Consider the following 25746-nt stretch of genomic DNA (forward strand, 5'->3'; position numbering starts at 1 on the left):
CCAACTATCGATCAGATACGCTTACACTTATTAAAATTTGGTCACTTTTAATTATATAAGTAACGCCAATCACAGAGTAAACTGGGGTGCATCGCAGGGTGTTTTAGGAGGTATACGTCGTGTCAAAGGTCAGGTGCTGTAGGCTGCTATGATTAAGACGACAATTTATCGCAAGGGTCATGGAAATAGGAGAGATACAATCACCCCTGTTTTTATGGATACTTTTTAAAGGAGGAGGATTATTCTTGATCTAAAGAACCTCAGAAAGTATAATATGTCCCTTAATTGCATTTCATTTTAGAAATTCATTTGACTCTGAATATTTAGCTTATCTGTTTTCCCTTCCTTTCCTTTATTTATAGATATATAGATATCTAGCTTAAAAGAAGAAAATTGCGTAGATTTGTAATATGCATATGTATGTATATGTGTGTGTTATTATATATACATATTTTATTAAGGTAAAAATAGGTAAATACATATTTATATAGGGCTATTAGCATATATATACATATATATATATCTATTATATATATATATTATAAAAATATAAAATAAATAGATATATATAGTAAATATAATATAAATATATATACATATATATATATATATATATATATATATATATATATATATATGTATATATACATACGCACATTACAAAGCTTACACAAGTTTAACATCTCAATGTCTCATTCAAATTAGCTTATCTAATTCTGAAGAATCTTTTGGGTAATGACTTAAATTAAACATATAACAGGTTACGTTACGATCTTGGTAAAAATGACACGTAACACTTATGTACAGACGCAATATATATATATAATATATATATAATTATATCTATATATTTATATATATATATAATATGTAAAAAATAAATATATATATATAGATATTTAGACTATATATATATATATATGATATTATATATTAAAAATTATTATAATATATATATATATATATATGTGTGTGTGTGTGTGTGTGTGTGTGTGTGTGTGTGTATATATGAACAAGAACATGCATCCATTATGGTGTAATAAAAAGAAGAGCCCATCTGTGTATTCCTATCTCTCATAAATGCACTCTTCAACACATGTATACATTCATTAAACGTGTTAACACTGATACACCCTATATAGGTTGAGACAACATCAACCGGAGTCCTTTTTTATATTCAACTCCAGATAACTCTTCTTTAGTTCTTGGATCACTTACCAAAGGACTGGTGTTTTTCAGTTTGGAGTAGCCGTGCCCAGTGAGATAACTTCGCATTTTTGACTTAAGCGAATGAATGAAAAAGGGGATGTCAGTGGGTAATCATCATTGGAATTAAGGAAGTTTTATATGTGTATATATTATAGTATATGTATACGATATATCTACTATATATATGCACACACACACACACATATATATATATATTTCTTATATTATATATATATATATATATATATATATATATATATATATATTTTTATTCTTGATAAGAAGTTATGTCACTTTTTTAGTGTCGCTTCGTGATTGTTCATTTGTTCCACACCTTCTGATCGATACTTTTTTCAAAAAGCGTTGCTTTCATGACTTGCTTAATGGTAAGGGATTAACAAGAATTATCAGTCGTGCATAACTTCATATCCGAATTGCTTTTGCATTTATTATGACGATATTTGAATGGCATATGATGTCGTCAGATTCTATCAATATGTTGAGAGGAAATAAATCGATATACTTGGTTGATTCAAATTATCAATATAAATATAATATATTATATATATATTATAGATATTCTTATATTATATTATATATATATATATATATATCTATATACATATATCTTTTATCTTAGAATTCAAATATCGTATATATATATATCTTTTATGAAATATGTGAATAACACATTAATGGCAAGAGATTGATTAAGCTTAACTGCCTTTTATTTTGTAGTAATGAATGAATTTCCAGGACACTCGAATTTAAACTATGTATATGCTAGAGGAAAAGGGTAAACAGGATAAGATCATGAAAACATTTGGTGGCCTAAATTAAGTTTTTCTATATATTACTATTGTAAAGGAAAGAAAGAGTAGATCGTTAATAATCTTTTTATTTCCTTATTAAATCTTAGATTTAAAAATGTGTTATAGTCTATGAACACTTTCCGTATTATAAAGGTTGTTCTGATAATCTATTCCAATGAGTAATTCAGATTAGTTTTTGTAATTAAAACAACAAAGTGGACATAGCTTTTATAAAATGGCATATTAATTGTCATTTTAAGTTTTCAGTTTCTAACAGTAATAAAACGAATAGCAAATTAACTACTGTCTTTTGGAAATATATGCATTTCCCTCCATGAACTTAATTTTAAGTAAACTTTAACTTGTAACTTTTTATTTATTTATTAATATGTCTGCAACTTGACAGTTTAATTAAACGTTACAATACGAGGGAAGTTTTACAAAGTGAAAATCATTACTGGACGTAGTAACATTGATAAAACCGAGGAAGATTACTTAAATAACCGTTGATTAATTAAGGGAAATGACTGGATTAAGCAAATAACAATTTACTGAGGAGCATTACTGGATTAAGTTCATGTCAACAAACTGAGAAACATAACTGAATTACGTTGGAAACATCACTGAAATTCTAAGGGGGGTGGGGGGGGGGGGGGAGCGGCTTAACATTTCCGGGTTTTCGGACGTGACGTCCACGGCCAAAATATCATTCCCCTTTAGGCGATGACATCACCTTTGGTATTTGACTTCAAAAGCGTCTGTGATATCAGGTCAACACGCGAAGCCCGAGTCACCTCGAGCCCGGAGACAGATCGGTAGAGAGCTGTGACGTCATCGTGTCATCATGCGTGACGTCATCGTCACTTACATTTAGAAGATTTTTTTTATAAATAATAGAGCTATTGCAAGTATATGAATTACATAATATATAATTAATATATATAATATATATATATTATATAATAAAGACGATTATATGGTATATAACTATTGTTGTGTGTGTGTGTGTGTGTGTGTGTCCTGATATTGTCTAAATTATATATATATATATATATCTATATAATATATGTATATATATATATATATATAAATGGTAATTTCATATACTTGCAATATATATATATATATACATATATATATATATATATAATATATATATATATATATATATATATATATATATATATATATATATATATATATATATATATATATATATGTGTGTGTGTGTGTGTGTGTGTGTGTGTGTGTGTGTGTGCTTTTTCGAGTAAAGATATATCCAGCTTTATATACAGGCATCAGTTGAGAAAGTGTAAAATATGGGCGAATATAAGAAACCAGTGAATTGTAACCTAAGGTTCTAAATAGCAAGAAGCAGTTAGTCTTAAATAACGGTTGAAGTCAAGAACGAAGAGCAACGAAATTGTGTCCTCAGATGAATGAATAGTAAGTGACATTTGGAGCGAAATGAATAAAAACTAGAGAGAGTTCGTGGAGACGAAACGAGAGGAGAAGAAAGAAAGTGTGGCAGAACAAGAAGACTCAGTCTTGTGTGACCTGTTCATCCGAACAGAGGCTGCGTATGAGATTGGGAGAGAGAGAGAGAGAGAGAGAGAATGAGGTCATTCCTGGATGTCTTATTCTGATGTCATTCTAGAATGAAGTACCTCGATATTCCTGATGAGAGTTCTTCGGTCCCATTCCAGCAAAATGGCTCCCGTCGGTCGGCCCAACTAAGTGGAAATTTCAGTTGGAAGATTAATTCAAAGGTTGGAAGATTAATTCAAAGGCTGGTGCGCTAGATCTATGGATATAGTTCAGGCTCACTATCAACATCCTGATCGAGTTCATTTTCCTAAGTGGAGACTTAGACTAAGGGTTGCTTGCGTGAGGCGTACGGGAAGGGGCTAGAGGGGTCAACAGATTTGTGGAAATAGGAAACTAGACCTATGGCTGGAGGATTAGAAAATTAGACCTAGATTTTTCTGTCCTAATTTTGGAAGTCATTCAACTGTAGATTTTATCATAATTTCTCTCTCTTGATAACTTTGGATTAAAATGGACTAATGAAACAATAATTACATTTTTATATCTCATTCCTGTCTTCAAACACACTAACACAATTCAAGGGTAATCAGTATTAAATTAGTTCCTTTATACCAATTCTAGTTTTGAATAGTAAAATATTACTGTAGCCTAAATCATAACCACCCTTGTCCGTTTATCAGTCCTCATGATATTCATTAATTCAATATCTACACATTTTGATGGACTATAAATAGCGTGGAATCCCCATATAATCGAAGGTGAATTTACGTACTATGCCAAAAATGATAAACTTTTTTGTATATATTATAGCTACATTACATTTAAACATAGGAGGCCTATTTGTACGTTAAACTCTTGCGTATCATCATCTGGACTAATTTTTGCTACGGTAATTAACTAAGTATCTCACATTTTCTATTCCTCTGCAAAGATGTATGAATCATTCCTTTTTGAGTACTGATTTTGATTAAGTAGTAAGTTTACTCTAAATATTTTTCTTTTTTGTAAAGTTTTCTTTCATTCATATACTTAAGAGGATTCCTCGTTGCTTCTAATCTACCTAAGATATTCTTGCCTCTAAGTCTCCTTTAGTGAGGAATTCATATGCAATTTCCATCCATTGAAATGCTATTTACTTCTCGTAAACAAACGCTTAGCGGAAGGTCGGTGTCTCAAAGACTGGGAAAGAAGAAGAGAAAATCTCAACAGAACTGAATATGCATAAAAACACGAACTGCACAAGGCTCAGATTTTTCAAGTAGAACAACTGAAGCATATCAAAAGCCAATATCTTTATCACTGATACAAAACTAAATGCACAGAGCATAAACCATCATGCAACTATAACTAAAGTTTTATGGCATCGTTATTTTAATCATCTAAACCTCTAGAATGTATTTTGTTAAACCCTTTCTGTGACAAAATGGATACTACCATAGCACCACACAGACGACACTACGGTGGATAGTCAAAACAAAATGGATTTATGGTACATAACAGATCAATTTATAGTGAATAATAGATATATATCAGTCATAAAATCTACTCGCTACGCTAAAGTTATCACCTACACCAGCCACAACACATTTCTCTTTTAAATTTAAGTATTTATACCAGAATGATGTTGACAGGCGCAGACGATGGGCGTCGTACCTTTTCGTTGTAGTGGTGAACATCTTCCATGTGTCTCGGGTACCCTGAGACTAGGTAGCCTCGACATCTGGGAGTCAAGTGCATCTCTCGGGCGAGCAGCGCCAAAGCGATGGTCGCCGATATAGACTGCGGTGGACCCAGATCTGAGGAAGAGCCAAGGTTCATTAGAGAGGGATTTGGGTCACTTTCTCCCTCATATTTATCAGAGATAAATGTGAATTAGAAAACTCAGGAAACGCTCACGGTATGCAGCGAATTAAACTGGTACTTTATACATACATTCCAAATGGCTAAAGTGGTTCGTTGACAATCATGGTTATCAAATGTTGTTTAAAAACATTCGTTAGATGAATAATTTACGGAAGAGATTCAGGGGGAGCCACTTTTGTTTAGCGGGTCTTAGACTTCAGCTGAAGGGAAGAAAAGCATTGTGAACACTCAAGTTTGTGCCTAAGATATTTTCATAACTTCGATATTTATTTCACATTACTATGATAAAATATGATCATATTTCTTTCCATTTCAACCATGATATACAGTTAGAGAAGCGCGAATTTGGGTGTCCTACAGTATATACTATAATTGTTTGGCCTAATCTACAATTTCTGATACAGAATACTTTCTGATGATATTTAGCCTGTCTGTCAGGTAAGAACTGAATGGCTTTTTCGATGTCTTGAGAAGCAACATAAAGGTTGGTTCTTTCATGGATGTTTAAGTAAATAAATGACGTATTGACTCAGCTAACCTTGTAGTAACATTTTTTTTCAAAAGAATCGTGTAAAAATAGTTACCATCCATTTATGCTATATCTTGACTCGCTCTTCAGTGAAGAAAACAAAAATATTGATTTCCGTTCGTTGCAAAGCAACGCTTTGCAAACAAATGTGTCATAAGTATTTGGATTTGTAATGTCCAAAATCTAAAGGTAGAAAATAGCCCATGTGAACCCCTTGATGTAGGACATATTCTAACAATGATAGTATGCCGTCTGAGATAAAAAAAAAAAAGGGGGGGTTGGTTGTTAGGGGTATGGGCGAGCTTTCACACACAAAAAAAGAAAAGGTCCTCTCTCTTGGAGTCAGTCTAAACAACGCTCTCCCCGGCGTGAGAGGGTTGTCCCCCTTCAGTGATTAAGTATGTTAATATAAGGGGAAGAGCGTGAGTCTGAAAGCTACCACATGCTCATAGAATTTGGTAAGGGATTCGTGTGGGAAATGCGTGTTTTGCCAACATATGGAGCAAAGGTGAAATGAATTCTGAGGCAGCCCTTCCCAAGTTTTAATGGAAGAATAGAAGTATCGATGGTGTAGTGGTGATATATCAGGTCTTACAAAATGAGAGAAAACATGATGTTAAGAGAAAATACAAGGTAGAAGAGAAAGACTGGAACAGATCACAAGAATGAAAACTGGTACTCAACTTGACAGGGACGATACAAGAATGACAACTGAGGAACCGTTTCTATAGGCGTGTCTGGTGGGGAAATGCCTTCGAAAAGCTAATTATAAAAGTGAACTGTTATAAAATCCACAATTATATATTGAAATATATTTCTATGTAAAAAACAAAGACTTTCGAACACCGTTCAGGTGTTCCTCATCAGTGTAGACGTTAAAATGTAAAAGGAGAGGGTAGTTTCCTCCTGAAGAGCATAAAAAAAGTGAATGTTAGAGATTATATTTTCTTCATTAAAAAGAACTAGGAAAATGAATGCAGACTGAAGAGGTGATGCAAGAATTCGTGGGTTGAAAAGTCGCCTGTATGTTGAGGAGAAATGAAAGACAGAAGAAAAAGCTGTACTACCGTATCAGTGGGTAAAATAGAACGGGCTCATGGAGGTATGCATTATGACCCTCGAAGGGTTAAGCGAAATTCCCGAAAGATGAGCTGAAGGGAACCATTACCCTTGACTTGAAAGAAACACCCGAATGATGAGGTGCCTTTACTCTAACGGTCTCCATTGGATATTATGTGATTTGGAGTCGGTTCAAGTGATTTTGAAATGTCGATGGGAGAAAGAGGTTAATGCAAAGTGTACAAGAGCAGACGTTTCAGGGGAAATGAAATAAAGACGGCGAAAGTGGAATGTGAGTGTGTTAGAAGCGCATCCAGGAAGCAGCGGAGCCCGTGTGATACAGGGACATGTAGCACATTATATACTAGAAAGAGTTAATGTGATGTCAGCGAGGCTTTTGTGTGCAGAGAGGAAGCGTTCAGTAGCTGTGTCAATTCTTCCACGATGGTTTCCTTCTTGATTCAGTACTGGGTCAGTGTGGAGTGAGAATGCGTCTAAAGTCTTGTTTCAAATTGACACAGCCTTCGTGTGAGCACAATTGCTTGAAGTTCTTGTAATAGTGTCTATGGAAGTAAACCCCAAAATTTGTTATGGTATTTTTGTAACACGGATGTGGTTCAGAGATTTCGCTGTTTAGAATTGTGCATTTAAATCATATTACTTCAACTACACACGATCTTAAGCAGCCATTGATGATAAGTTAAACAGAGATGTATTTGAATTGAAAATATAGTCAACAGGATTGTCATAGTAATTACCTTTAGTGTAAGAATTTCTTCAGAGTAAATCTTTAGCCAGTGAATGCTTAGCAAATATTGCACACAATGCTATTCCCAGAGTGTTTTCTCTGCAAATGATATTATCCCATATGAAACAGATCAGGAACCTTGCAGCCCAAGCAAATACTATATCCCATTGTATTCAATTATCCAACGAAAAACTAGTTTTCTTTCCATTCATCATAAACGATTTTATCCTTTTATGATGCACGAAAACTCCTGCTACAAATATTTCCATATCCTGGAAGCATTACCTACCTTCAGCGCTGATTGATATTTCTGTAATAAAAAGTTTATTGCCAACTTGAAAGGAAATGATAACATTTCTCGACCGAAACCACCAATGGATTAGCCTTAGTGATTACCATATTGAGCGCGCATGCGCGTATAGTGTACGTTCGTGTAAATTTGTTTATTGGTGAAGAAAAGGACCGTAAAATAAAGTGTTTCACTTAACTAAAAAAAAAAGTAACCTTTTGGAAAATTCTAATTTTCAGAATCATCATAATATGTCCTCAGATTCAAGCTCGGAATAAAACTTTCTCTTTGGATATTGATCTAAATAATGCTGAGGTTGCAATGCAAAGATTGTTGACTTAGGGACCAGAAATCACAAATACATTGTCTTTTTTTTGTTACAGAAATGTATGCTGTCGACAACAATAGATCTACAGTGGCATCGAGATTGAAAATGCGTTTGATAGGGATACGGTGCAGGTAAGTGACCTTTCAGTCTTGCATGAAATAAAGATGAAAACTAAAACCAGGTTTCTTTTCCAGGTGTAATGAAGCCAAAAGCAATTAGACAATCGCAGTGAACAAACAAAAGAAGAAACGTCCTGAAAAAGAACATGTCTCATATGTCCCGTTTTTTTTTTTTTTTTTTTTTTTTTTTTTTTTTTTTGAAGCTGGAAGCAAAAGAAAATATAACTGAATTAAAAAAGATTGAAATAAGAAAGAACGTTCAGATTTTCTTTCTTTAAGACAGATAACGGTGCGGTGTGACGATGGAGAAAATTGACATGAGTTCAAGTTTTATAGGAGGGCTCATGATTCTTTAGCCCTTAAACAAAAAAATATTCATTTTTATACGATGACAAAAGTTGATGACGAAGGTCATGTTTTTCTTTCTAAGAAGAGTTTCCGTGATGCAGTGATTTACGGCATTTTGTTTTCTGTAACTCGCAAGTATCTGGGGCAAAAAATAAACTACTCTGAAGACTGTTTCATTTAATTCTATACAAAAAAATGTTGGGTGAACGTCTTGTTGCACATAGAGTCACAAATTATATTCACAAATGACAAAAATTCGTAGATGTAGTTCTTTAAATAGATAAGCATAAAACAGTCGCAATGTTTCAGTGGCCAGAGCCTCTGTGGAAGTGTTTCAGCTTCTTAAGTATTTATACAGAAATCCTCAGTTAAATTTTACGCAAAAGGAAGAGAGAAACAAAAGCGTCTTTTCACACTGGAACTGAAAACGTCTATGAAAAAGACAAACGAGAATCGTTGAGGCGGAAGAGTAGGATCGAGGGTCCTTGAACCTCTATGGAATCCTTAGGAAGCTCTGATTCCAAACCCTCTTCTGAGGGCTTTTAGTAGCTTTCGTCTGACAAATCAGCAGATTGGTGGGGGTTCCTCCATCTCAGGAAAGCTCAGAAATGATCTTATGTTCAGAGAAAATGATAGGATGCAAAGAAGAGTTAAATCTGGACAGAAAAAGGTACCTTCTTGAACGAATCTTTCATCCTCTGTCTCTTTCAGCTCTTTCAGCACTTTCCGAAAAGGGAAAGACTTTCCGCCTTTGGACACCACTTTAGCAGAAGTCTTTGCAACTGTGGATATAGCAAAGGACGAACGTGGCTAGCTAGTGTCGATGCAATGGTATATGAGATTTAAAACTGCTGGTACAACAAGGGACGAATTTTATTCCAAGAACACAATAAGTTTAAAATAAAATTGCGAATCTTCACCTACAAATAGAGTAAGTGGTCATCCTTTAATCAGTCCGAAGTACCTTCAGACTAGATCATAGATGGTCTTCAGGTATACCAAGTACTTATGCATTAAACATTTGCAGCATAGATTTTCCGAATGAAAAAAATATGGAATGGGGTAATTCTTTCTTCTCCTATTCTACTTACAGATGAGGGACTGTATTCTAACTCACTTTGCATATATTGAAACTAAAAAGTGTCCAATGCAACTGATAAATAGAAGTGCAGCCTAAATAATTATAAGCTTCCCAAAACGACAATGCTGAAAATGTAAAAACTGCAAAACAATAAGAAAGATCGTGGGCTTTGTAGCAGTTAATAATAGTGCTGATTTTTAGATTTTGCAGATTTTATACATATAACTGAAGGTGTATTACGATTCTATTCAAACTATACAACTCTTCAGTTGCTGATTATGACAGCGAAATGTTTCAATCGTTTCCGGTCGTTTGTTTATCATTTCATTCGTTATCATAGCGCTAACATATATAAGAGATTTGGGATCATCGTCATGTCAAGTGCATGAAATTGCCGATGTTAAAAAATGGTGCCTTTAATTCCTTTTCGTATTTTCGTAGAACTTTTGTGAAATATCTTATTTTTCTTAATAATCAGAACGATACGTCTGAAGTTTCCTTCAGTCCCTTAATTCATGGAGTAGACTTCTAGGCCTTAACAAATTATAAAGAATTTCCCTATGTATGCATGAGGAAGTATGCACCCTCTAATGTTATCCATCTTGATGCAACACTATATACATTTGTCAGACTACTGACATTTCTTTGCTCTTTCGTTGCACCTTCTGTCATCCTCAAGATTCTTCAAGACTTACTGTATAAAACTAGTCATACATTATTGAAGTGGCAGTCAGTTGTTTTTTTTCATATCGGATACTATAGCAATTAATGACAGTTATAATAGGATATATGTAAATCTAGCTGAGAAGAAAGATTACAGTATTAATGATTAATGCACAAACACAAACACATATACACACTTATATAATATATACTTATATATATATATCTAAGTATATATTTTATATATATATATATTATCGTATATTATTATATTTTTTATATTATATATATATTAATTATATTTATATATATATAAGACATACTGTATACATATATAGTTATTATAGTAATATATATATATATATATATAATATATATATATGTATATTAATATATATATATCAAAATAAGAAGATAATAAGAAAGCAAACTATAGATGACATAATGGACACAGAAACATTCTAACGGCTTAGCAAATTGGATTTTTGAGGGAAACGCATCCATCATAAGAAAAACTTCATGAAGACTAAGAGAGCATCCCCTTAGCAATAATGAACAAAAGGGACCACGAAAGCTCTCTAAGATGCTATACATACCATTTTCCTTGATATATTCGCTGATGACAACTGTCAGGTTGATGTGTCTGTAGCCCTCGTGAATGTCTGCGAGGTTCTGCGCATGCGTCATTTTGCCACTCCCCGGTCCACCTGGAATTCAGAGTTGTGAATGCCAAAGGCGAAGAATGTTGATCAGTTGTCTCAAAAATGACACTTCGTCACGTTTTAATACTGGCAGTGATTGCTTGGGTTCATGACACTCTACTTTAGTTATGTATGCATGTATGTGTGTATATATATAGTATATATACAGAATAAGTATAAATAAGTAATTGTAATAGCCAGTAGATTCTACATACATATGTATGTATATATTTACACACACACACACACACACACATATATATATATTATATATATATATATAATATGTGTGTATACATGTAAATATGTACGTATGTAGTATGTATGTATGTATGTATGTATTTAGCTAAGGCCACAGAAAAATAAAAGAAGCGGTTTCGTGTTATTTCAACACATTTTCAAGGTACAATATAAGCAATATGTGTGTATATATATGTATGATATGTATATATATATATATATATATATATATTATATATAGAGAGAGAGAGAGAGAGAGAGAGAGAGAGAGAGAGAGAGAGAGAGAGAGAGAACCTGCTAACAACAGCCAAATGTTCATGCCGGTCACAGACATAGCTTAACAAGACAATAAAATAATAATAATAATAATAATAATAATAATAATAATAATAATAATAAAACATGGAGAATGCTTTGACACACTTCCCAAACGGGAAACAAACTGGCAGATGTGACGTCACGGCTCACCCATGAAGAATATGACCGGCGCCCCCGTTATGGACTCGGTGGGTTCGTTGTTGGTGAGCGCCCCTCCAGAGGGCGTCGTGGCAGCCGTGGTCCCTGCCTCTCCGTTCTTACTCTCGCCAACAAGCGGGGAGCCACTCCGATCTGTGTGTGGGGGTGATAAGAGGTGGTGTGAGTCCCCGGGAGAATATGGACGGGCTTCCAATGAACGAAGAGATGTGCTGCGAATCGATTTGTTACCATAGTAGATAAACATCAACCGTGCATTTGATGTCTAGGCCGGTTCTTTACGACACTCCTGATTGGCCGTTGATAAGCCAATCACAGGGCTGCAAAGGGACTGGCCTATATAGACATCAAATGCACGGTTGATGTGAATCTACTAAATAGTGTCTATGATTTCTACAAGAGGAGTTTAATTTTATTCGCGCATACGATTTCTGCCAGGGTTGAAGCAATGCAAGATCATCTAGTTTATTTGAATGGAAGGTATAGTACATTCAGACATCGACTGTACAAGAGTGAAATTATGATATCGGGAGAATTGGAAGAGAAGAAATTTCATTTTTATAGATGCAAATATGTTCTCGTATTAGGAAATTCCTGAAGGGTAAGCAATTGAAAACAGAAAAAGGTCCCTTTTAATTGACAGTATAGCTTAGCTTCCCCATCCACTGCAATTTCTGGACAATCCCAGGAAATCGCGGGAAAGAAAGGGAATACTAGTTAATCTAACAGCGACCCCTAGAGTTTCTAACCTTAAAAGAGTATCAAAATGGGACGAATTATATTATACTTTGCATCTCAACGAAACCCTACGTTACAGATTCAGTTAGTTCCATTTTTTTATCATGTTCTAAGAAAAATGTTTTTACGGGAGAAAGGAAAGCTTCATGGGGCGTAAACGGAGTAGATATACGCGCTCACATATACACGCACACACACACACACACACACGCACTCAAACACACACACACACACACATTTATATATATATATATATATATATATATATATATATATATATATATATAGAGAGAGAGAGAGAGAGAGAGAGAGAGAGCAGAGAGAGAGAGAGTGAACAATAAGTCTAAGAGTAGATCAATCGCTTGCAAATCGTTCCTCGATAAATACTAGTGTTAGCCTCATAATGATAAATAAAACTAGTTTGCTCTGGCTTACGTAAGCGTCGAGGAGGTGTGGCAGTTGAAACCCTCCATGAATTGTTTATGGCAGTATTCCTTCGCTGTAATTTTTATCACGGCAAAATATGCTTATCTAATAAAGAGAGAGAGAGAGAGAGAGAGAGAGAGAGAGAGTTTTATCTTAATGTGACGTAATCATCGCACGCTTAAGTCACGATATGAAGTAATACCGCCTGCATTCCATGACATACGTCCTGGTGTTCAGAATTAAAAAAAAAAAGTGTTTAAATGCTAAAAATAAAAAGAATGAGCATGAATCATCAAGTTCAAGAAAAAAATATAGCGTCTCAAAAAATCGTTGCACAAATATGTGCAAGATTAATCTTATGTACAGCACAACATTACGAGTTAATTATTACGGCTATTGTGCTAATTATCGCAAGGCGTTGTCAAATTATGTAAAAAAAAAAATAGAGGAAGCACAGTTTTCATCTGCGGTCTCTGAAGAATAATATAAATGCGCGTATCCTCGTATTTTTTTAATTTGTAACACTGCTTAGATCTTCTTTCATTCAGCAAATGTATTTTATACAAGTGTGCAGAATAAGGATAGCTTGGTCTGAAAGCACGGACGGTATATAAGACACTTATATCGCCTGAGCAATCCATTTTTATTTTACGATCTGGATACACCAATATCAAATATGACTCATGCTTTAAGTAATGTCAGAGTTCTGGTGTATTGCAGCAGGAATGCGTCACTGTTTAAATAGAGTTAAAGTGGAAAAGAATTTTCTCCAGTAAGAAAACTCATAAAAGTTAGCGCTAGTTTGATAAACTGATCAAGGATTCATTGGTGTTTCGGGATTAAATGACGACGAAATTAACGTTTTATTGTCTATTAAATAATATTATTTATTCGATGCTTCGTCATCGTAGATTAGAAGCATCCTGTTTTCGGAGTAAACTAGGCACCAAAGTCTGGAAAACTGGAATTTCTCCTGTCTTCGGCGTTTCCTGAATCCTCTTATTCCCAGACGCCGCTGCCATAAAATTCCAAAAGAATGATGACTTTACAAAAGAAATATCCCGATTTAGAGAATATATTTGACGTGTTATGCCGTAGAGGTAAACCTATGACTTTACCGAACGGAAACTGGATTCAAATTCCTTGGAGCAAAAGAATGTGCAAAGACACATTAAAAATTTTCTAACACTGCCGGTGAGTTTCCACCAAACAGTTTCTTAAAGGGCAAACCCACAGAACGCGAAAGTTCGCGACATTATACAACCAAGGGCTTCAATAGATATTCAAAATGAAATGTGAAGGAGCAAGCATGAGGATCACTCCAGAAGGAAGCGCCGGAAAACCAACTTCAACGAAGGATGAAGAACGCAGGCGTCAGGGAAAGCAGAACAGAAAAAATACTTCATAGAAAAATACTCCATGGAACAAATGAACCTAGAGACTATGTTCAGTATCATGCGACATTCCGAGGGGAATAAAACACAGAATGAGTCAGTCAAACGTACATTGCTCTCCGATAAACTCTAGTGTCAAGTTCATACTAGCTACGACTAGTTTGCCCACCTTATAAAAACCTGCAAGAAGGCAAGCACAATTTCCATGAATTGTTTATGACAAAATAGCTGGTGGGTGAGCGTTCGTTTCCTTATCCAAGTAAAATGTTAGTCTAATTTAATAAGTTCAAATCACTTTAATGACTGAAGGGAGTCTAAATAGACTATTATTATTATTATTATTATTATTATTATTATTATTATTATTATTATTATTATTATTATTATGAAGTTAGCTGTTCAACTTAGGAGAGACAAAAGAGAAACGGATTTTAAGTAAATGCATTAGAAAGCAATGGAGAGAGAGAGAGAGAGAGAGAGAGAGGACAATGACAATTCTATCAACAATTGTTGACTATAGGCAGTGTTCTCGATATTCTTACAGTTGCCTTCAAAATTTGATTTTCCCTGTCTCGGTTTCCAAGGCACGAGGCAAACTGGTGCAATAACATGACTGAAACGACGCAGAGACCAAAGAAAATGCTGAACTTCGACTTAGACATTTAGTTTCCGTGTCAGTAATCGCTTAATCGTAAACTTTCTGACGGCTCCATGAATCATTCACTAACGTATGAATTCCAGCAATTGCTCGGCAGACAAGATGTTCGTCTGCCGTTCCGTAGCAAATGAGGTATTTATTCGTTTGGCTGCGTGTCATTTGTGCTCAGTGTCTACATTCAGCGTCAGCCGCGTCACAGAAGACTTCGCATTTAAGGATAAGTAAATAGTTGTGCGCCGAAGGTCGTCCTGCCGCGCGGATTCATTGTTTAGGCTGAATCACGCGAACGCCAACAGGGTAAGAAGCCATTAAAAGCCCCTCGCGTTTTTCAGCGTCACATTTCGCGGACAATAAATCCGTGGCGGCCATATCATCAAAGGCGGGTGATTTCATTCTCGATCATTCGTGGGAATAATTGCGCGGGAAATACTACAGGTAACTAAATAAACAAGAAAAATAACGTATTTTCTAGTCACGTAACTCAAGGCAGGAACCAGCTGAGTTACGGCAGATAAGCAGGAAAGACACGCACGTCGCAGACAAAATATTCATGCGCTTGCAAGCACGCAGTAGTACTATGCGTAGATGTATCTATATAGTACGTGGTAAATTATACGTATGCATGAAACAATGTAAGAATGGTTCATCCTCTCCTGAAAAGCTTTTAAATTCTCTTTACCTTAAGTTTCTCTTCTGTGACCATCCATCTTTTCAAGGACGCTTTGTAGCTTCGATCTCAACCCTTTTCTGTTTCTATTTCCTTTCCTCTTTACACTTTCATGTCTGAATGAAGGATGGCCTAGACTCATCTACTCCAATCGGTCTATGGTTATAAGCTCACGCCTTTACGTAACTGGGCAACAGGAGAGAGAGAGAGAGAGAGAGAGAGAGAGAGAGAGAGAGAGAGAGAGAGAGAGACCGGAGAGAGAGAGAGAGAGAGAGAGAGAGAGAGAGAGAGACCTCCTACTGTATAAACGTTAATCAATAGCTGTGGCGGTGCTCCTATTCTAATAGCCTAACTTGATACTTATCTTCAGGGTGTTCAAGGACATCACACTCACGCAGAGGAGATAAACGGAGCCCATTCTACATATCTTGATTTCTGTGACCCACGAAAGGGCTGATCTTTTGACGAAAGAGCTTTTCTTCAGTTATCGAGCTTTGATTTGAAGATATTCCTTTCCTCTTCCTGCCTGTTAAACGTAGTGGCTTTTTTTGTTTTCTTTAAAAGGAAACTATTGAGATGTCTTTTTGTCTGTCCGTCCGCTCTCAGATCTTAAAAACTACTGAGGCTAGAGGGCTGCAAATTGGTATGCTAAACATCCACCCTCCATTCATCAAACGTACCAAATTGCAGCCCTCTAGCCTCAGCAGATTTTACTTTATTAAGAGTTAACGATAGCCATGATCGTGCGTTTGGCACCGCTGTCTAAGGTGTCAACAACACAGGCCACCACCGGGCTGTGGATGAAAGTTTTATGGGCGGTGGTAGAGAGTTCCAGGGGCCTTGGTTGAGAGTTTCATACAGCATTATACGCTGTACAGAAAACGCGATTGCGCCCAAGAAACTTCGGCTTTTTTTTTTTTAGGAGGGGGTACTTATTTATTTTGTTGCATCTGTCTTTTCAAATGGCATTTAACCATCGAGTTATTCTGCAAATCATGCTCCTCATTGCATAGTTCACAACCGCTATATACAGTACAGAACAATCAATAGATAAGATCACATATCGGCAGCAAAGTCTGCCATCTCTGCGACAAAACGCAGGCAGATTAGGACAGCGATAAGTGTGAAAGAATTGACCAGACTTGCGTGTCGGTAAGTACAGGGACCAAATGCTTTGTCCTGAATAGAAAAGAAAAGAAATAAAAAAAAGGGCTATCGTAGCTCGGAATGCCTCTAAATTGTTTTTCATTCAACTTCCATAAATAGTAATTTAGAATGTTGGAATTTTTGATGTGAGATTCACTTCAGACATATTTCTGACTTTAAATTATGATTTAAAGCTTTGTCAAATTAGTATCTTTAGGATTATTATGGGTAAATGAATAAGAAGATAAGAGTAATGAATGACAAAACATATCAATCATATCAGTTCAGTTCGTGATTAAGTGTAAGATTAAACCAAATATTGGTCTAGAAAACTGAAAAACAACCTTCATAATATCGCCCTATCCCTTACACAGATCAGAGAGTAAAGACAAAAAAAAAAAAAAGCTCTGGAGTTTCTTCGGTGCAATCGAGTTTCCTGTACAGCATATAATACTGTATGAAACCCTCAGCCACGGCCCATGGAGCTCTCAGAAGCTGCCAATAAAACTTTCAGTCACAGCTCGATGGTGGCCTGTGTTGTTGGACCTTATAGCGGTGCCAGACGCATGATTATGGCTAACTATAACTTTATGTCAAAGAAAAACTATTGAGGCTAGAGGGCTGTAATTTGATATGCTTGATAATTGGAGGATGGATGATCAACCTGCCAATTTGCAACCCTCTAGCACAATCTAAAAGATCATCGACCCACTACCATTGGTGATAATGATAGAAGAAAAATTTGTACCAGAGGATTTCCATTTCTTGTCCCTTTTCTCATCTTTTGTCTCTCCGTAGTTCCGTGAGGGGAAAGTAGTGGTGTGGTCCCATCCATTGCATGTCGTGGGCAGATCTCCCATCACCGCATGGGAGCGGATCGTGTCCACCAGGGCGAAGATGGGTGGTGCAATTATCGCCCTCTGCCTGCAGCTTTTCTTCTCCGGTCTTTTATTCGAATTCTCTATTGCTCTCCTTTATGTTTTAAAGTAAAATATCCGGTCAGTCGTTGTTAAGTAAAAAAAAGTCAGGTTACCGTTCTGTTAAGAAAAGTCAAATATGATGAAAGTGAAGAATTCAGATTTCTGATTGGCAGTGGTTTTTCTTTGCTTTATATCACCTGGGGAGAAAATAAATGCGTTCACGTACAAGGGAGGAACGTTTACAGAACCAATCAATTTAATGCCCTTCGCTTTAAAAGATGGAAATATCCGAGTCTTTCTATATTCACGGAATCACTGTAATCGTCCGTTTTCAAATAAAAGATATTGCCGTCGATGATAAAGACAATCTCGTTAATATCAGTTTCTTACCGTGGCCAAATTGTTTTGGTAAATCTTGCCATTCCTGATCGTGTCTCATAAATATTCAGCCTGGTGTTTATAAAGGATATACTGTAATATAAGAGTATCACATTTTTCTCTATATCACCGCGATAAACAATAATAATTCTTACTGATTTCAGTGAGTTTGTAAATTATCATCGTGACGACAATTCAGCTCGTTGTTATTTCTGTTGGTGATGTAGGAGGAGATATAATCGCCAATACCTTAATACTGAATGAGTGTGATGCGAGACTCGTATGACAGTAACGAAAGAAAACTCCTCCTTATCTTACACACTCGAGGGTCACTGACAGAGGATCACTGTTGGAGGGTTAGTGTCGTCAGTCAGTGCACCTTAGGCTTTACTTAAGGTACGTGGAACCAGAGGAATTTATTTCTGGTGATATTAAATTCATTTCTCGATATAATGTGGTTCGAATCCCACAATAAGCTGTAGGTCCCGTTGCTAAGTGACCAGTTGGTTCCTAGCCACGTATAAATATCTAATCCTTCGGGCCAGCCCTGGGAGAGCTGTTAACCAGCTCAGTGGTCTGGTTAAACTAAGACATACTTAACTTACTTAAGATTCTTTGCAGTCCCTTGGGCCTCTAGCTGCAACCCCTTCCATTACTTTCACTGTACCTCCGTTCATATTCACTATCTTCCAACAGTAAGGTTTTCCTCCTGTGACACCTTTTAAACCTTTTTACTGTCAATTTCCGTTTTAACGCTAAATGACTTCATAGGTTCCAGCGCTTGGCCTTTGGCCTAAATTCTACAGTCTATTCTATATTCTACTGACAGAGGGCAAATGCTCACCTTGAAGTAAATCCAGATAACCAGTTCCGTTGTCTCTTTGCAGTGTGAGGAAAATAGTCGTCGGCCATTTGCAGCGTACGGGTGAGGAAAGTAGTTGTGACTCTCTGTACCATGAGGAAAATAGTCGTTGGATCTTTGCCGTGCGAGGAAAATAGTCGTTGGATCTTTGCCGTGCCAGGAAAATAGTCGTTGGATCTTTGCCGTGCCAGGAAAATAGTCGTTGGATCTTTGCAGTGCGAGGAAAATAGTCGTCGACACCTTGCAGAGTGAGGTACTCTTTGCAGCGTGAGTCAAATAGTCGCAAGCTCTTTGCAGCATAACAAAAATAGTCGTTGGTCCTTTGCAATGGCACGAAAACAATCGTCGGCTCTTTGCAGTGTGAGGAAAATAGTTGTTGGCCGCTTGTAGCGTCAGGAAAATTGTCCTCGGCTCTTTGCAGCGTGAGGGAAATAGTCGTCGGCGCTTTGCAACAGTCAAATAGTCGTCAGCCCATTGCCGCGTGAGGGAAATAGTCGTAGGCGCTTTGCAACATGAGTCAAATAGTCGTCGGATATTTGCAGTATGGGTAAAATAGTCTTTGGCTTTTTGCAGCATGAGTCAAATAATCGTCAGCCCTTTGCAACGTGTGAGAGAAATAGTCGTCGGCTCTTTGCAGCGTGCGGGTGAGGAAAATAGTTATCGGTTCTCTGTACCCTGAGGAAAATAGTCCTCGGCCCGATGCAGCATTAGTCAAATAGTCGTCGGCACTTTGCAGTGTAAGGAAAATAGCCGCAGACTCTTTGCAGCATAACAAAAATAGTCATTGGTCCTTTGTAGCATCACGAAAACAGTCGTCGGCTTTTAGCAATATGAGAAAAATAGATGGGCTCTTTGCAGCGTGAGGAAAATAGATGGGCTCTTTGCAGTGTAAGGAAAATAGCCATCAGCTCTTTGCAACACGAGGAAAATAGATGGGCTCTTTGCAGCGTGAGGAAAATAGATGGGCTCTTTGGCAGGTGGTAAGGGAAAATAAAAGCCATTAGCTCTTTTTTGCAACACGAGGAAAATGATGGGCTCTTTGCCAGGTAAGAAATAGCCATCAGCCTTTGCAAACGGAAAAGAAAAATAGATTGGGCCTTGCAGCGTTTGGGAAAATAATGGGCTCTTTGCAGTGTAAGGAATGCCATCAGCTCTTGCAACACGGAAAATGGAAAATAGGATGGGCTCTTTTGCAGCGTAGGAGAAATAGCCATTCAAGGCTCTTTGCAACACGAGGAAAATAGATGGGCTCTTTGCAGCGTGAGGAAAATAGATGGGCTCTTTGCAGCGTGAGGAAAATAGATGGGCTCTTTACAGCTTAAGGAAAATAGCCATCAGCTCTTTGCAACACGAGGAAAATAGATGGGCTCTTTGCAGCGTGAGGAAAACAGTCTATGGCTCAAAACACGAGAGATGTGGGTGTCGGGTGTCACCTCTCACCTTTCGACGGAATAAATTTGGTTTCGGAAATAAGAGCTCACATTTATCGGGGTCAAGATAGCCTCCTCTGTCACGTCCTAATGTCCGGGGAGCACAATTAAGAACCGTGAGAAAGGTTGCAGTCCCTTTTTATATAGCTACATACCTTAGATACAATTATATAGCTAGAGCTTTATGTAGTATGTTCACTCACGTGGTATTGATATTAGCATTCAAACAGTCACACCCATACATCATATTATATATATATATATATATATATATATATATATATGATATATATATATATATATATATATATACAACTAAGAAATCACAAAGTAAGCACGTGATTTTGTTTATCAGCTAAAGCCACTGGGGAAAATAAAAAAAATAAAAAATAGTGTCAAGTACTTTCGTGTATTTAACACTTCTTTGTGCGCCGAAGATGTGTTAAATACACCAAATTACTTGCACTCTGTCCGTTCTTTTTTAAATTTTTTTCAGTGGCTTCAGCATATATATATATATATATATATAATATATATATATATATATATATCTATATATATATATATATATAATATATAATTGTTGGTATGTACTTATGCCTGTTTGGCTGCTTCTCTCCTCTTCCTTCTGAACTCTTATTTCCATAACTTTTTTTTTTTCAATTTAAAAGCGATGTCATTCTTTCTTCCAGATTAATCCCCACTAGTTTTCCTTTTCTATATATATATATATATATATATATATATATATATATATATATATATATAATATATATTTTCTATTTTCTTTTAATTCCTTTAGATAGATAAAAGCATCGAGTCTTCCACCCCACTGAAACACTCGACAGCGAGAGTAACAATCAAACAAACGAGCGACGCCTCGTCCCATCTTTTATAATGGAATCAGAGTAACTCCCGAAGTCTTGACGCAGTGTGAAAGAGAGAGAGAGAGAGAGAGCGAGAGAGAGGAGGGGGGAGGTGGGGATGGAGGGCTGGAGGAGGGGAAAGTAGTATGTTAGCCGAAATCACCTCCTTATGAGACTTGATACACAAAGAAATTACATGAAATCAAAGAGGAAATAGTTAGGTAAATGTAGAGAGAGAGAGAGAGAGAGAGAGAGAGAGAGAGAGAGAGAGAACGGGTCAAAGGTCAAGCGAGAGTCACGAAATCATAATGCAGCAGTTTTCGGTCCCTCTGTCGGGCCATGCGGAATACGCTTTTTTTTTTTTTATGACAAACACACTCTCTCTCTCTCTCTCTCTCTCTCTCTCTCTCTCTACACTGTTATTCTTCTCATGAAGAAATGCGATGATTGTTGTTTGCTTCAAGCGCGACCATATTCTCAGTCTCTCTCTCTCTCTCTCATCTCTTTTCTCTCTCTCTCTCTCTCACACACAAACACACACACACGCATATATATATATATATATATATATATTATATATATATATATATATATGTATAGTAATTATATATATATTGAGAAGAGAGAGAGAGAGAGAGAGAGAGAGAGAGAGTTAATCCACAAATCCCGCAGGTAGTGTAAAAACTCGCAAATCCACCTCAACTGAGAGACCGTGTGGTCAGCTTATCTAGGAAGTTCGGCTGAAGAAGTTATTATGGCAAAATGAAGCGGAACGAGAGAAAGACAAGATCTTGTCTCTGAAAGCTGCTGTTTGAAGAAAGAGACAGACAGTCAGACAGAGAAGTAGTGGAGGGGGAGGGGGAGGGGCGATTTCAGGGATGAGTGGGGGAGTGGATGAGGCTTGACGACGGGAAAACTAGTTAATTGAAGACTTGTGACCTAGTGGAAAAGATGAAAGATTTCTTCGATTTTCTTCTTCTCTGTGAATAATTGAAACTGAAGCCTTTCAGCTATCCTTAACTCCCAACGACATGCGAACATAAACATACAACCCCTTTTGTGCCACCTGGAAACTACTTTTTATAGGTTTTCCTTCAGAAATGATTCAATTCGTCCATCGTCCTTTCTTGAAATGCGATTTATTTTGCAGTAAATGGGTGTTCATATGGATACTCCTGTCATATTGTTTAAAGGGGTCACTGCGGAATATTTGTGAGTATCAAAATGGCTTTTTTTTCTTTATTTTTTTTTTGCCATAGAATCCAGACGAAAAAGTTGAATTACACTAAATAAATCTGCAAATCGGAGCAAAGTTTAGATAAACTACAGAATGAACTATAGGATATATGTAGCTGAAAATTTATGGTACTGAAATAAAAAAGAAAGATGTGAGGGACATTTAGCATTAATTAAACGGCTATTTTACTCTGTAAGAAGATTGGTCAAAGGAGAAACGAAAGTGAGCGATATATAATCCCTAAGAAAGAGGGACGTCCCAGAACTGAGGAAAACGAATGCAAGAAAAGAATACCAAAACCTGGTAGCTGTTTGTTAATACAAAGACAAGGAAAATTATTCTTGCGATTTTCTGATTTATAACTTCATAAATCTTCTATGTAACTTGGAAACTTTTTTCTACATTACAATGGTCATTTATTGTGTAAACTTAGTGAATGTCAGATGAAAAGCAGTAAGATAAAGACCACATCCAAATCACGAACTTTCTTACGCACCAGTCAGACAAAAGAGCAGAATTTAGTGATTTCTTTCCTTAGGTTTTTGGGGGATAACTCTACAGAAATATTATGCAGAATACACAGGAAAATATAGGTTGTATTTAAAGTATTTTCATTAGATAAATGCACACAATATAATACTTAATATGATAACAATATGGTTAATGGTTATGAACAGAAATATATGTATATATACATGATATCAAATGTATCTTAGGGTACTTACATTACTAGTTCAGAAGCATAATGCAATGCAAGTTTATAAGAAAGGTTTATATGATTATATATATATGTGTGTGTGTGCGTATGTGTGTGTGCGTATGTATGTGTGCGTGTATTGACATATAGGACGTATATATGTATGGGTGCGTGTATGTGTAATGGCCTTTGTACAATAATAGTGTAAATTTGACAACTATATTAATGTATATTTATTTGTAAATGCATAGAATGTATGCAAATCTATCCTTGTATGTATGTATGTACATGTGAATAAGTGCCAGGATACGTGATCTTTTCTGGTTGTGAATTTTGTGTACACTGAACGTAAGTGATTTAACTACGACCTATACAACACAGAGAGAAAGAGGAAGAGAGAGAGAGAGACGCAGAAAATCACAATACACCATCACCTGTGCTTATCTACTGTGTTGGCTAAGAAATGCGCAGTGTAATACTACGGTAAATATCCGGTATACATCATTTTATACACTAGAATCTACTGCACTTAGCATACAATTTTCTGTCGGGTTCCATGTACTTACTTCAAAAATATTTGTATGACAACGCTTCATTATTATGACGAACCGCTGGAAAGAAGTTACAGTATAACTTGACTCGTTTCAAGTTAGAAGAAATCAAGGAAGGAATCCTGTATGCTGAGTGTAGCAGGAATGACAGGATTTAATGGATATGTGCATCACCTAGAACCTTTAATACATCACAAAATATATTCTCTTAAATTACTGTGAAATAGATGCAGGATCTTTAATTGCCCTAGAACTAATATTTTATTTTATTTATTTAAGTTTGGCTCTTAATTATTTTAGATTTCATTCTTATTCAGATCTGAAAAAAGGACATTTTTCAAAGTTTAATCTCTAGGAATCGAATTTTAAGAAAATGTAGTTTAAAAGGCAGCGCATAAAAACTCAAGCTGTTTAAGTATTTCATTTAAATATTCGTGATCATACGAGTGTCTTCTCATGCTTCTTTTATAATGTTTTCTATAAACTGTGGGACTTTCAAACATTTTTATTCAGATAAAATTGAGAATGAAAAGTGGATGAAACAAAAACCCGAACAATAATGAACTCAGATTGTAGATTTTTTCCTGACAGTATTAGGGTTTATTTAGATTTGGTAAAGTACATATTTCCATTATTAGATTTCCACATAATTCCAACTGACTTACGTTGTTTTTGCAAATAGTGAGATTACTCTACAATCAGTTTGGCAAAAGTAGAAAAATTCTCAACGTTACAATGAAATTGTGTCAATTTTTGTTGTAATTTTGAAAGGAAATATTGTATTTCTCCCAAGCTGCTGCTATTCGAATGCAGTGGATCACAAAATGCCATTTGAAAGCCGAAAGGTGAACGGAATGAACAGTGACTGGTAAACATTCCTCTTCATCCAGTCTTCTGTGAGAATGTTCCCACAACAGCAGTTCGAGCCATCCACTAACATTCACTTATGTCCATGAGAAAACTGGAGATGAATTATCAGCTGCTGAGTTGATGATAGTGTAAATGGATGCCAGCTACTCTAACCGGTGGCGTTGGTCACAGGTGAGCTTCAAGAAAATTGGTATCAGGGTCCCAAAGGCTTTTATGTTATAAGGAAAAAAAAAAGATTTCTTTTCTCTACTGAATGATAAACGGAGGATGGAGTGCAAGTTACGCATTATGGATAAACAGAAGCAAAAGATTAAATATATTGTCATATATTGTTCTATCAGGATAATATGTGGATTGAAGTACCGTTATTTGGCCGTTGGTGAGATAGGAATATCATTTGTCACAAGAGCAGTTGAAAGCGTAACATGAACAATATAAGAGATGTCACATTATACTGGGATTAAGAAGTATGATTACTTAAAAAAGAATACAATGTACCCTACAGTGACAAATAAACCTGACGTCATTATAGAAATTGAGATGTTCAAGACGTTATTGTCAGATTGAGATGACGCAATTACTAGTGCACTGTCTCTTGGCGTTCATACAACGAAGGCTGAATGTAACTGAATACTTTATAAGTCAAGCGATCCATGTCTATCTATCTAAATAGGAGCCAACCTACGCAGTTTAGTAGGCTTTCAAAGAATTATCTCTTAACCATGTCATCATTCTCGAGCTCCACACAGAAAGTTAGGATGAAAGCGTTTCTGAATCTCAATACGTCAAAATAAAGACCTATTCAGTTTCCTCAAGCTACAAAACTATGGATATTAGAACATCTATGAAGTGGAAGCTGCTCGGTATTGTAGATAAAAAAGAATAAGATTCTCAA

At 36.0% G+C, this 25746-nt stretch overlaps 2 protein-coding genes across 6 annotated transcripts in view; one reads left to right on the forward strand and one right to left on the reverse strand.

Annotated features, from left to right (window-relative positions):
• LOC135205409 (uncharacterized) overlaps positions 1-25746 on the forward strand; it is a 155540-nt gene that overhangs the window by 54688 nt on the left and 75106 nt on the right. For both annotated transcript variants that reach the window (XM_064235941.1, XM_064235938.1), the window contains one exon: positions 8441-8516. The gene's annotated coding sequence lies outside the window, so the exon portion shown is untranslated. The remainder of the gene's footprint in view (positions 1-8440; positions 8517-25746) is intronic.
• Positions 1-25746, reverse strand: part of LOC135205411 (adenylate kinase isoenzyme 5-like) — a 95488-nt gene that overhangs the window by 17966 nt on the left and 51776 nt on the right. For 2 of the 4 annotated variants that reach the window (XM_064235949.1, XM_064235948.1), the window contains 5 exons: positions 12006-12146; positions 11193-11303; positions 5223-5365; positions 3689-3754; positions 1219-1281 (listed from right to left, as the gene is read on the reverse strand). In XM_064235949.1, coding sequence (XP_064092019.1) covers positions 1219-1281; positions 3689-3754; positions 5223-5365; positions 11193-11303; positions 12006-12146 — 524 coding nt within the window. The remainder of the gene's footprint in view (positions 1-1218; positions 1282-3688; positions 3755-5222; positions 5366-11192; positions 11304-12005; positions 12147-25746) is intronic. The other 2 variants (XM_064235950.1, XM_064235951.1) reach the window with 2 other exon arrangements.

This window comes from Macrobrachium nipponense, chromosome 24 (assembly GCF_015104395.2).
Source record: "Macrobrachium nipponense isolate FS-2020 chromosome 24, ASM1510439v2, whole genome shotgun sequence".
NCBI classification, from domain to species: Eukaryota; Metazoa; Arthropoda; class Malacostraca; order Decapoda; family Palaemonidae; genus Macrobrachium; species Macrobrachium nipponense.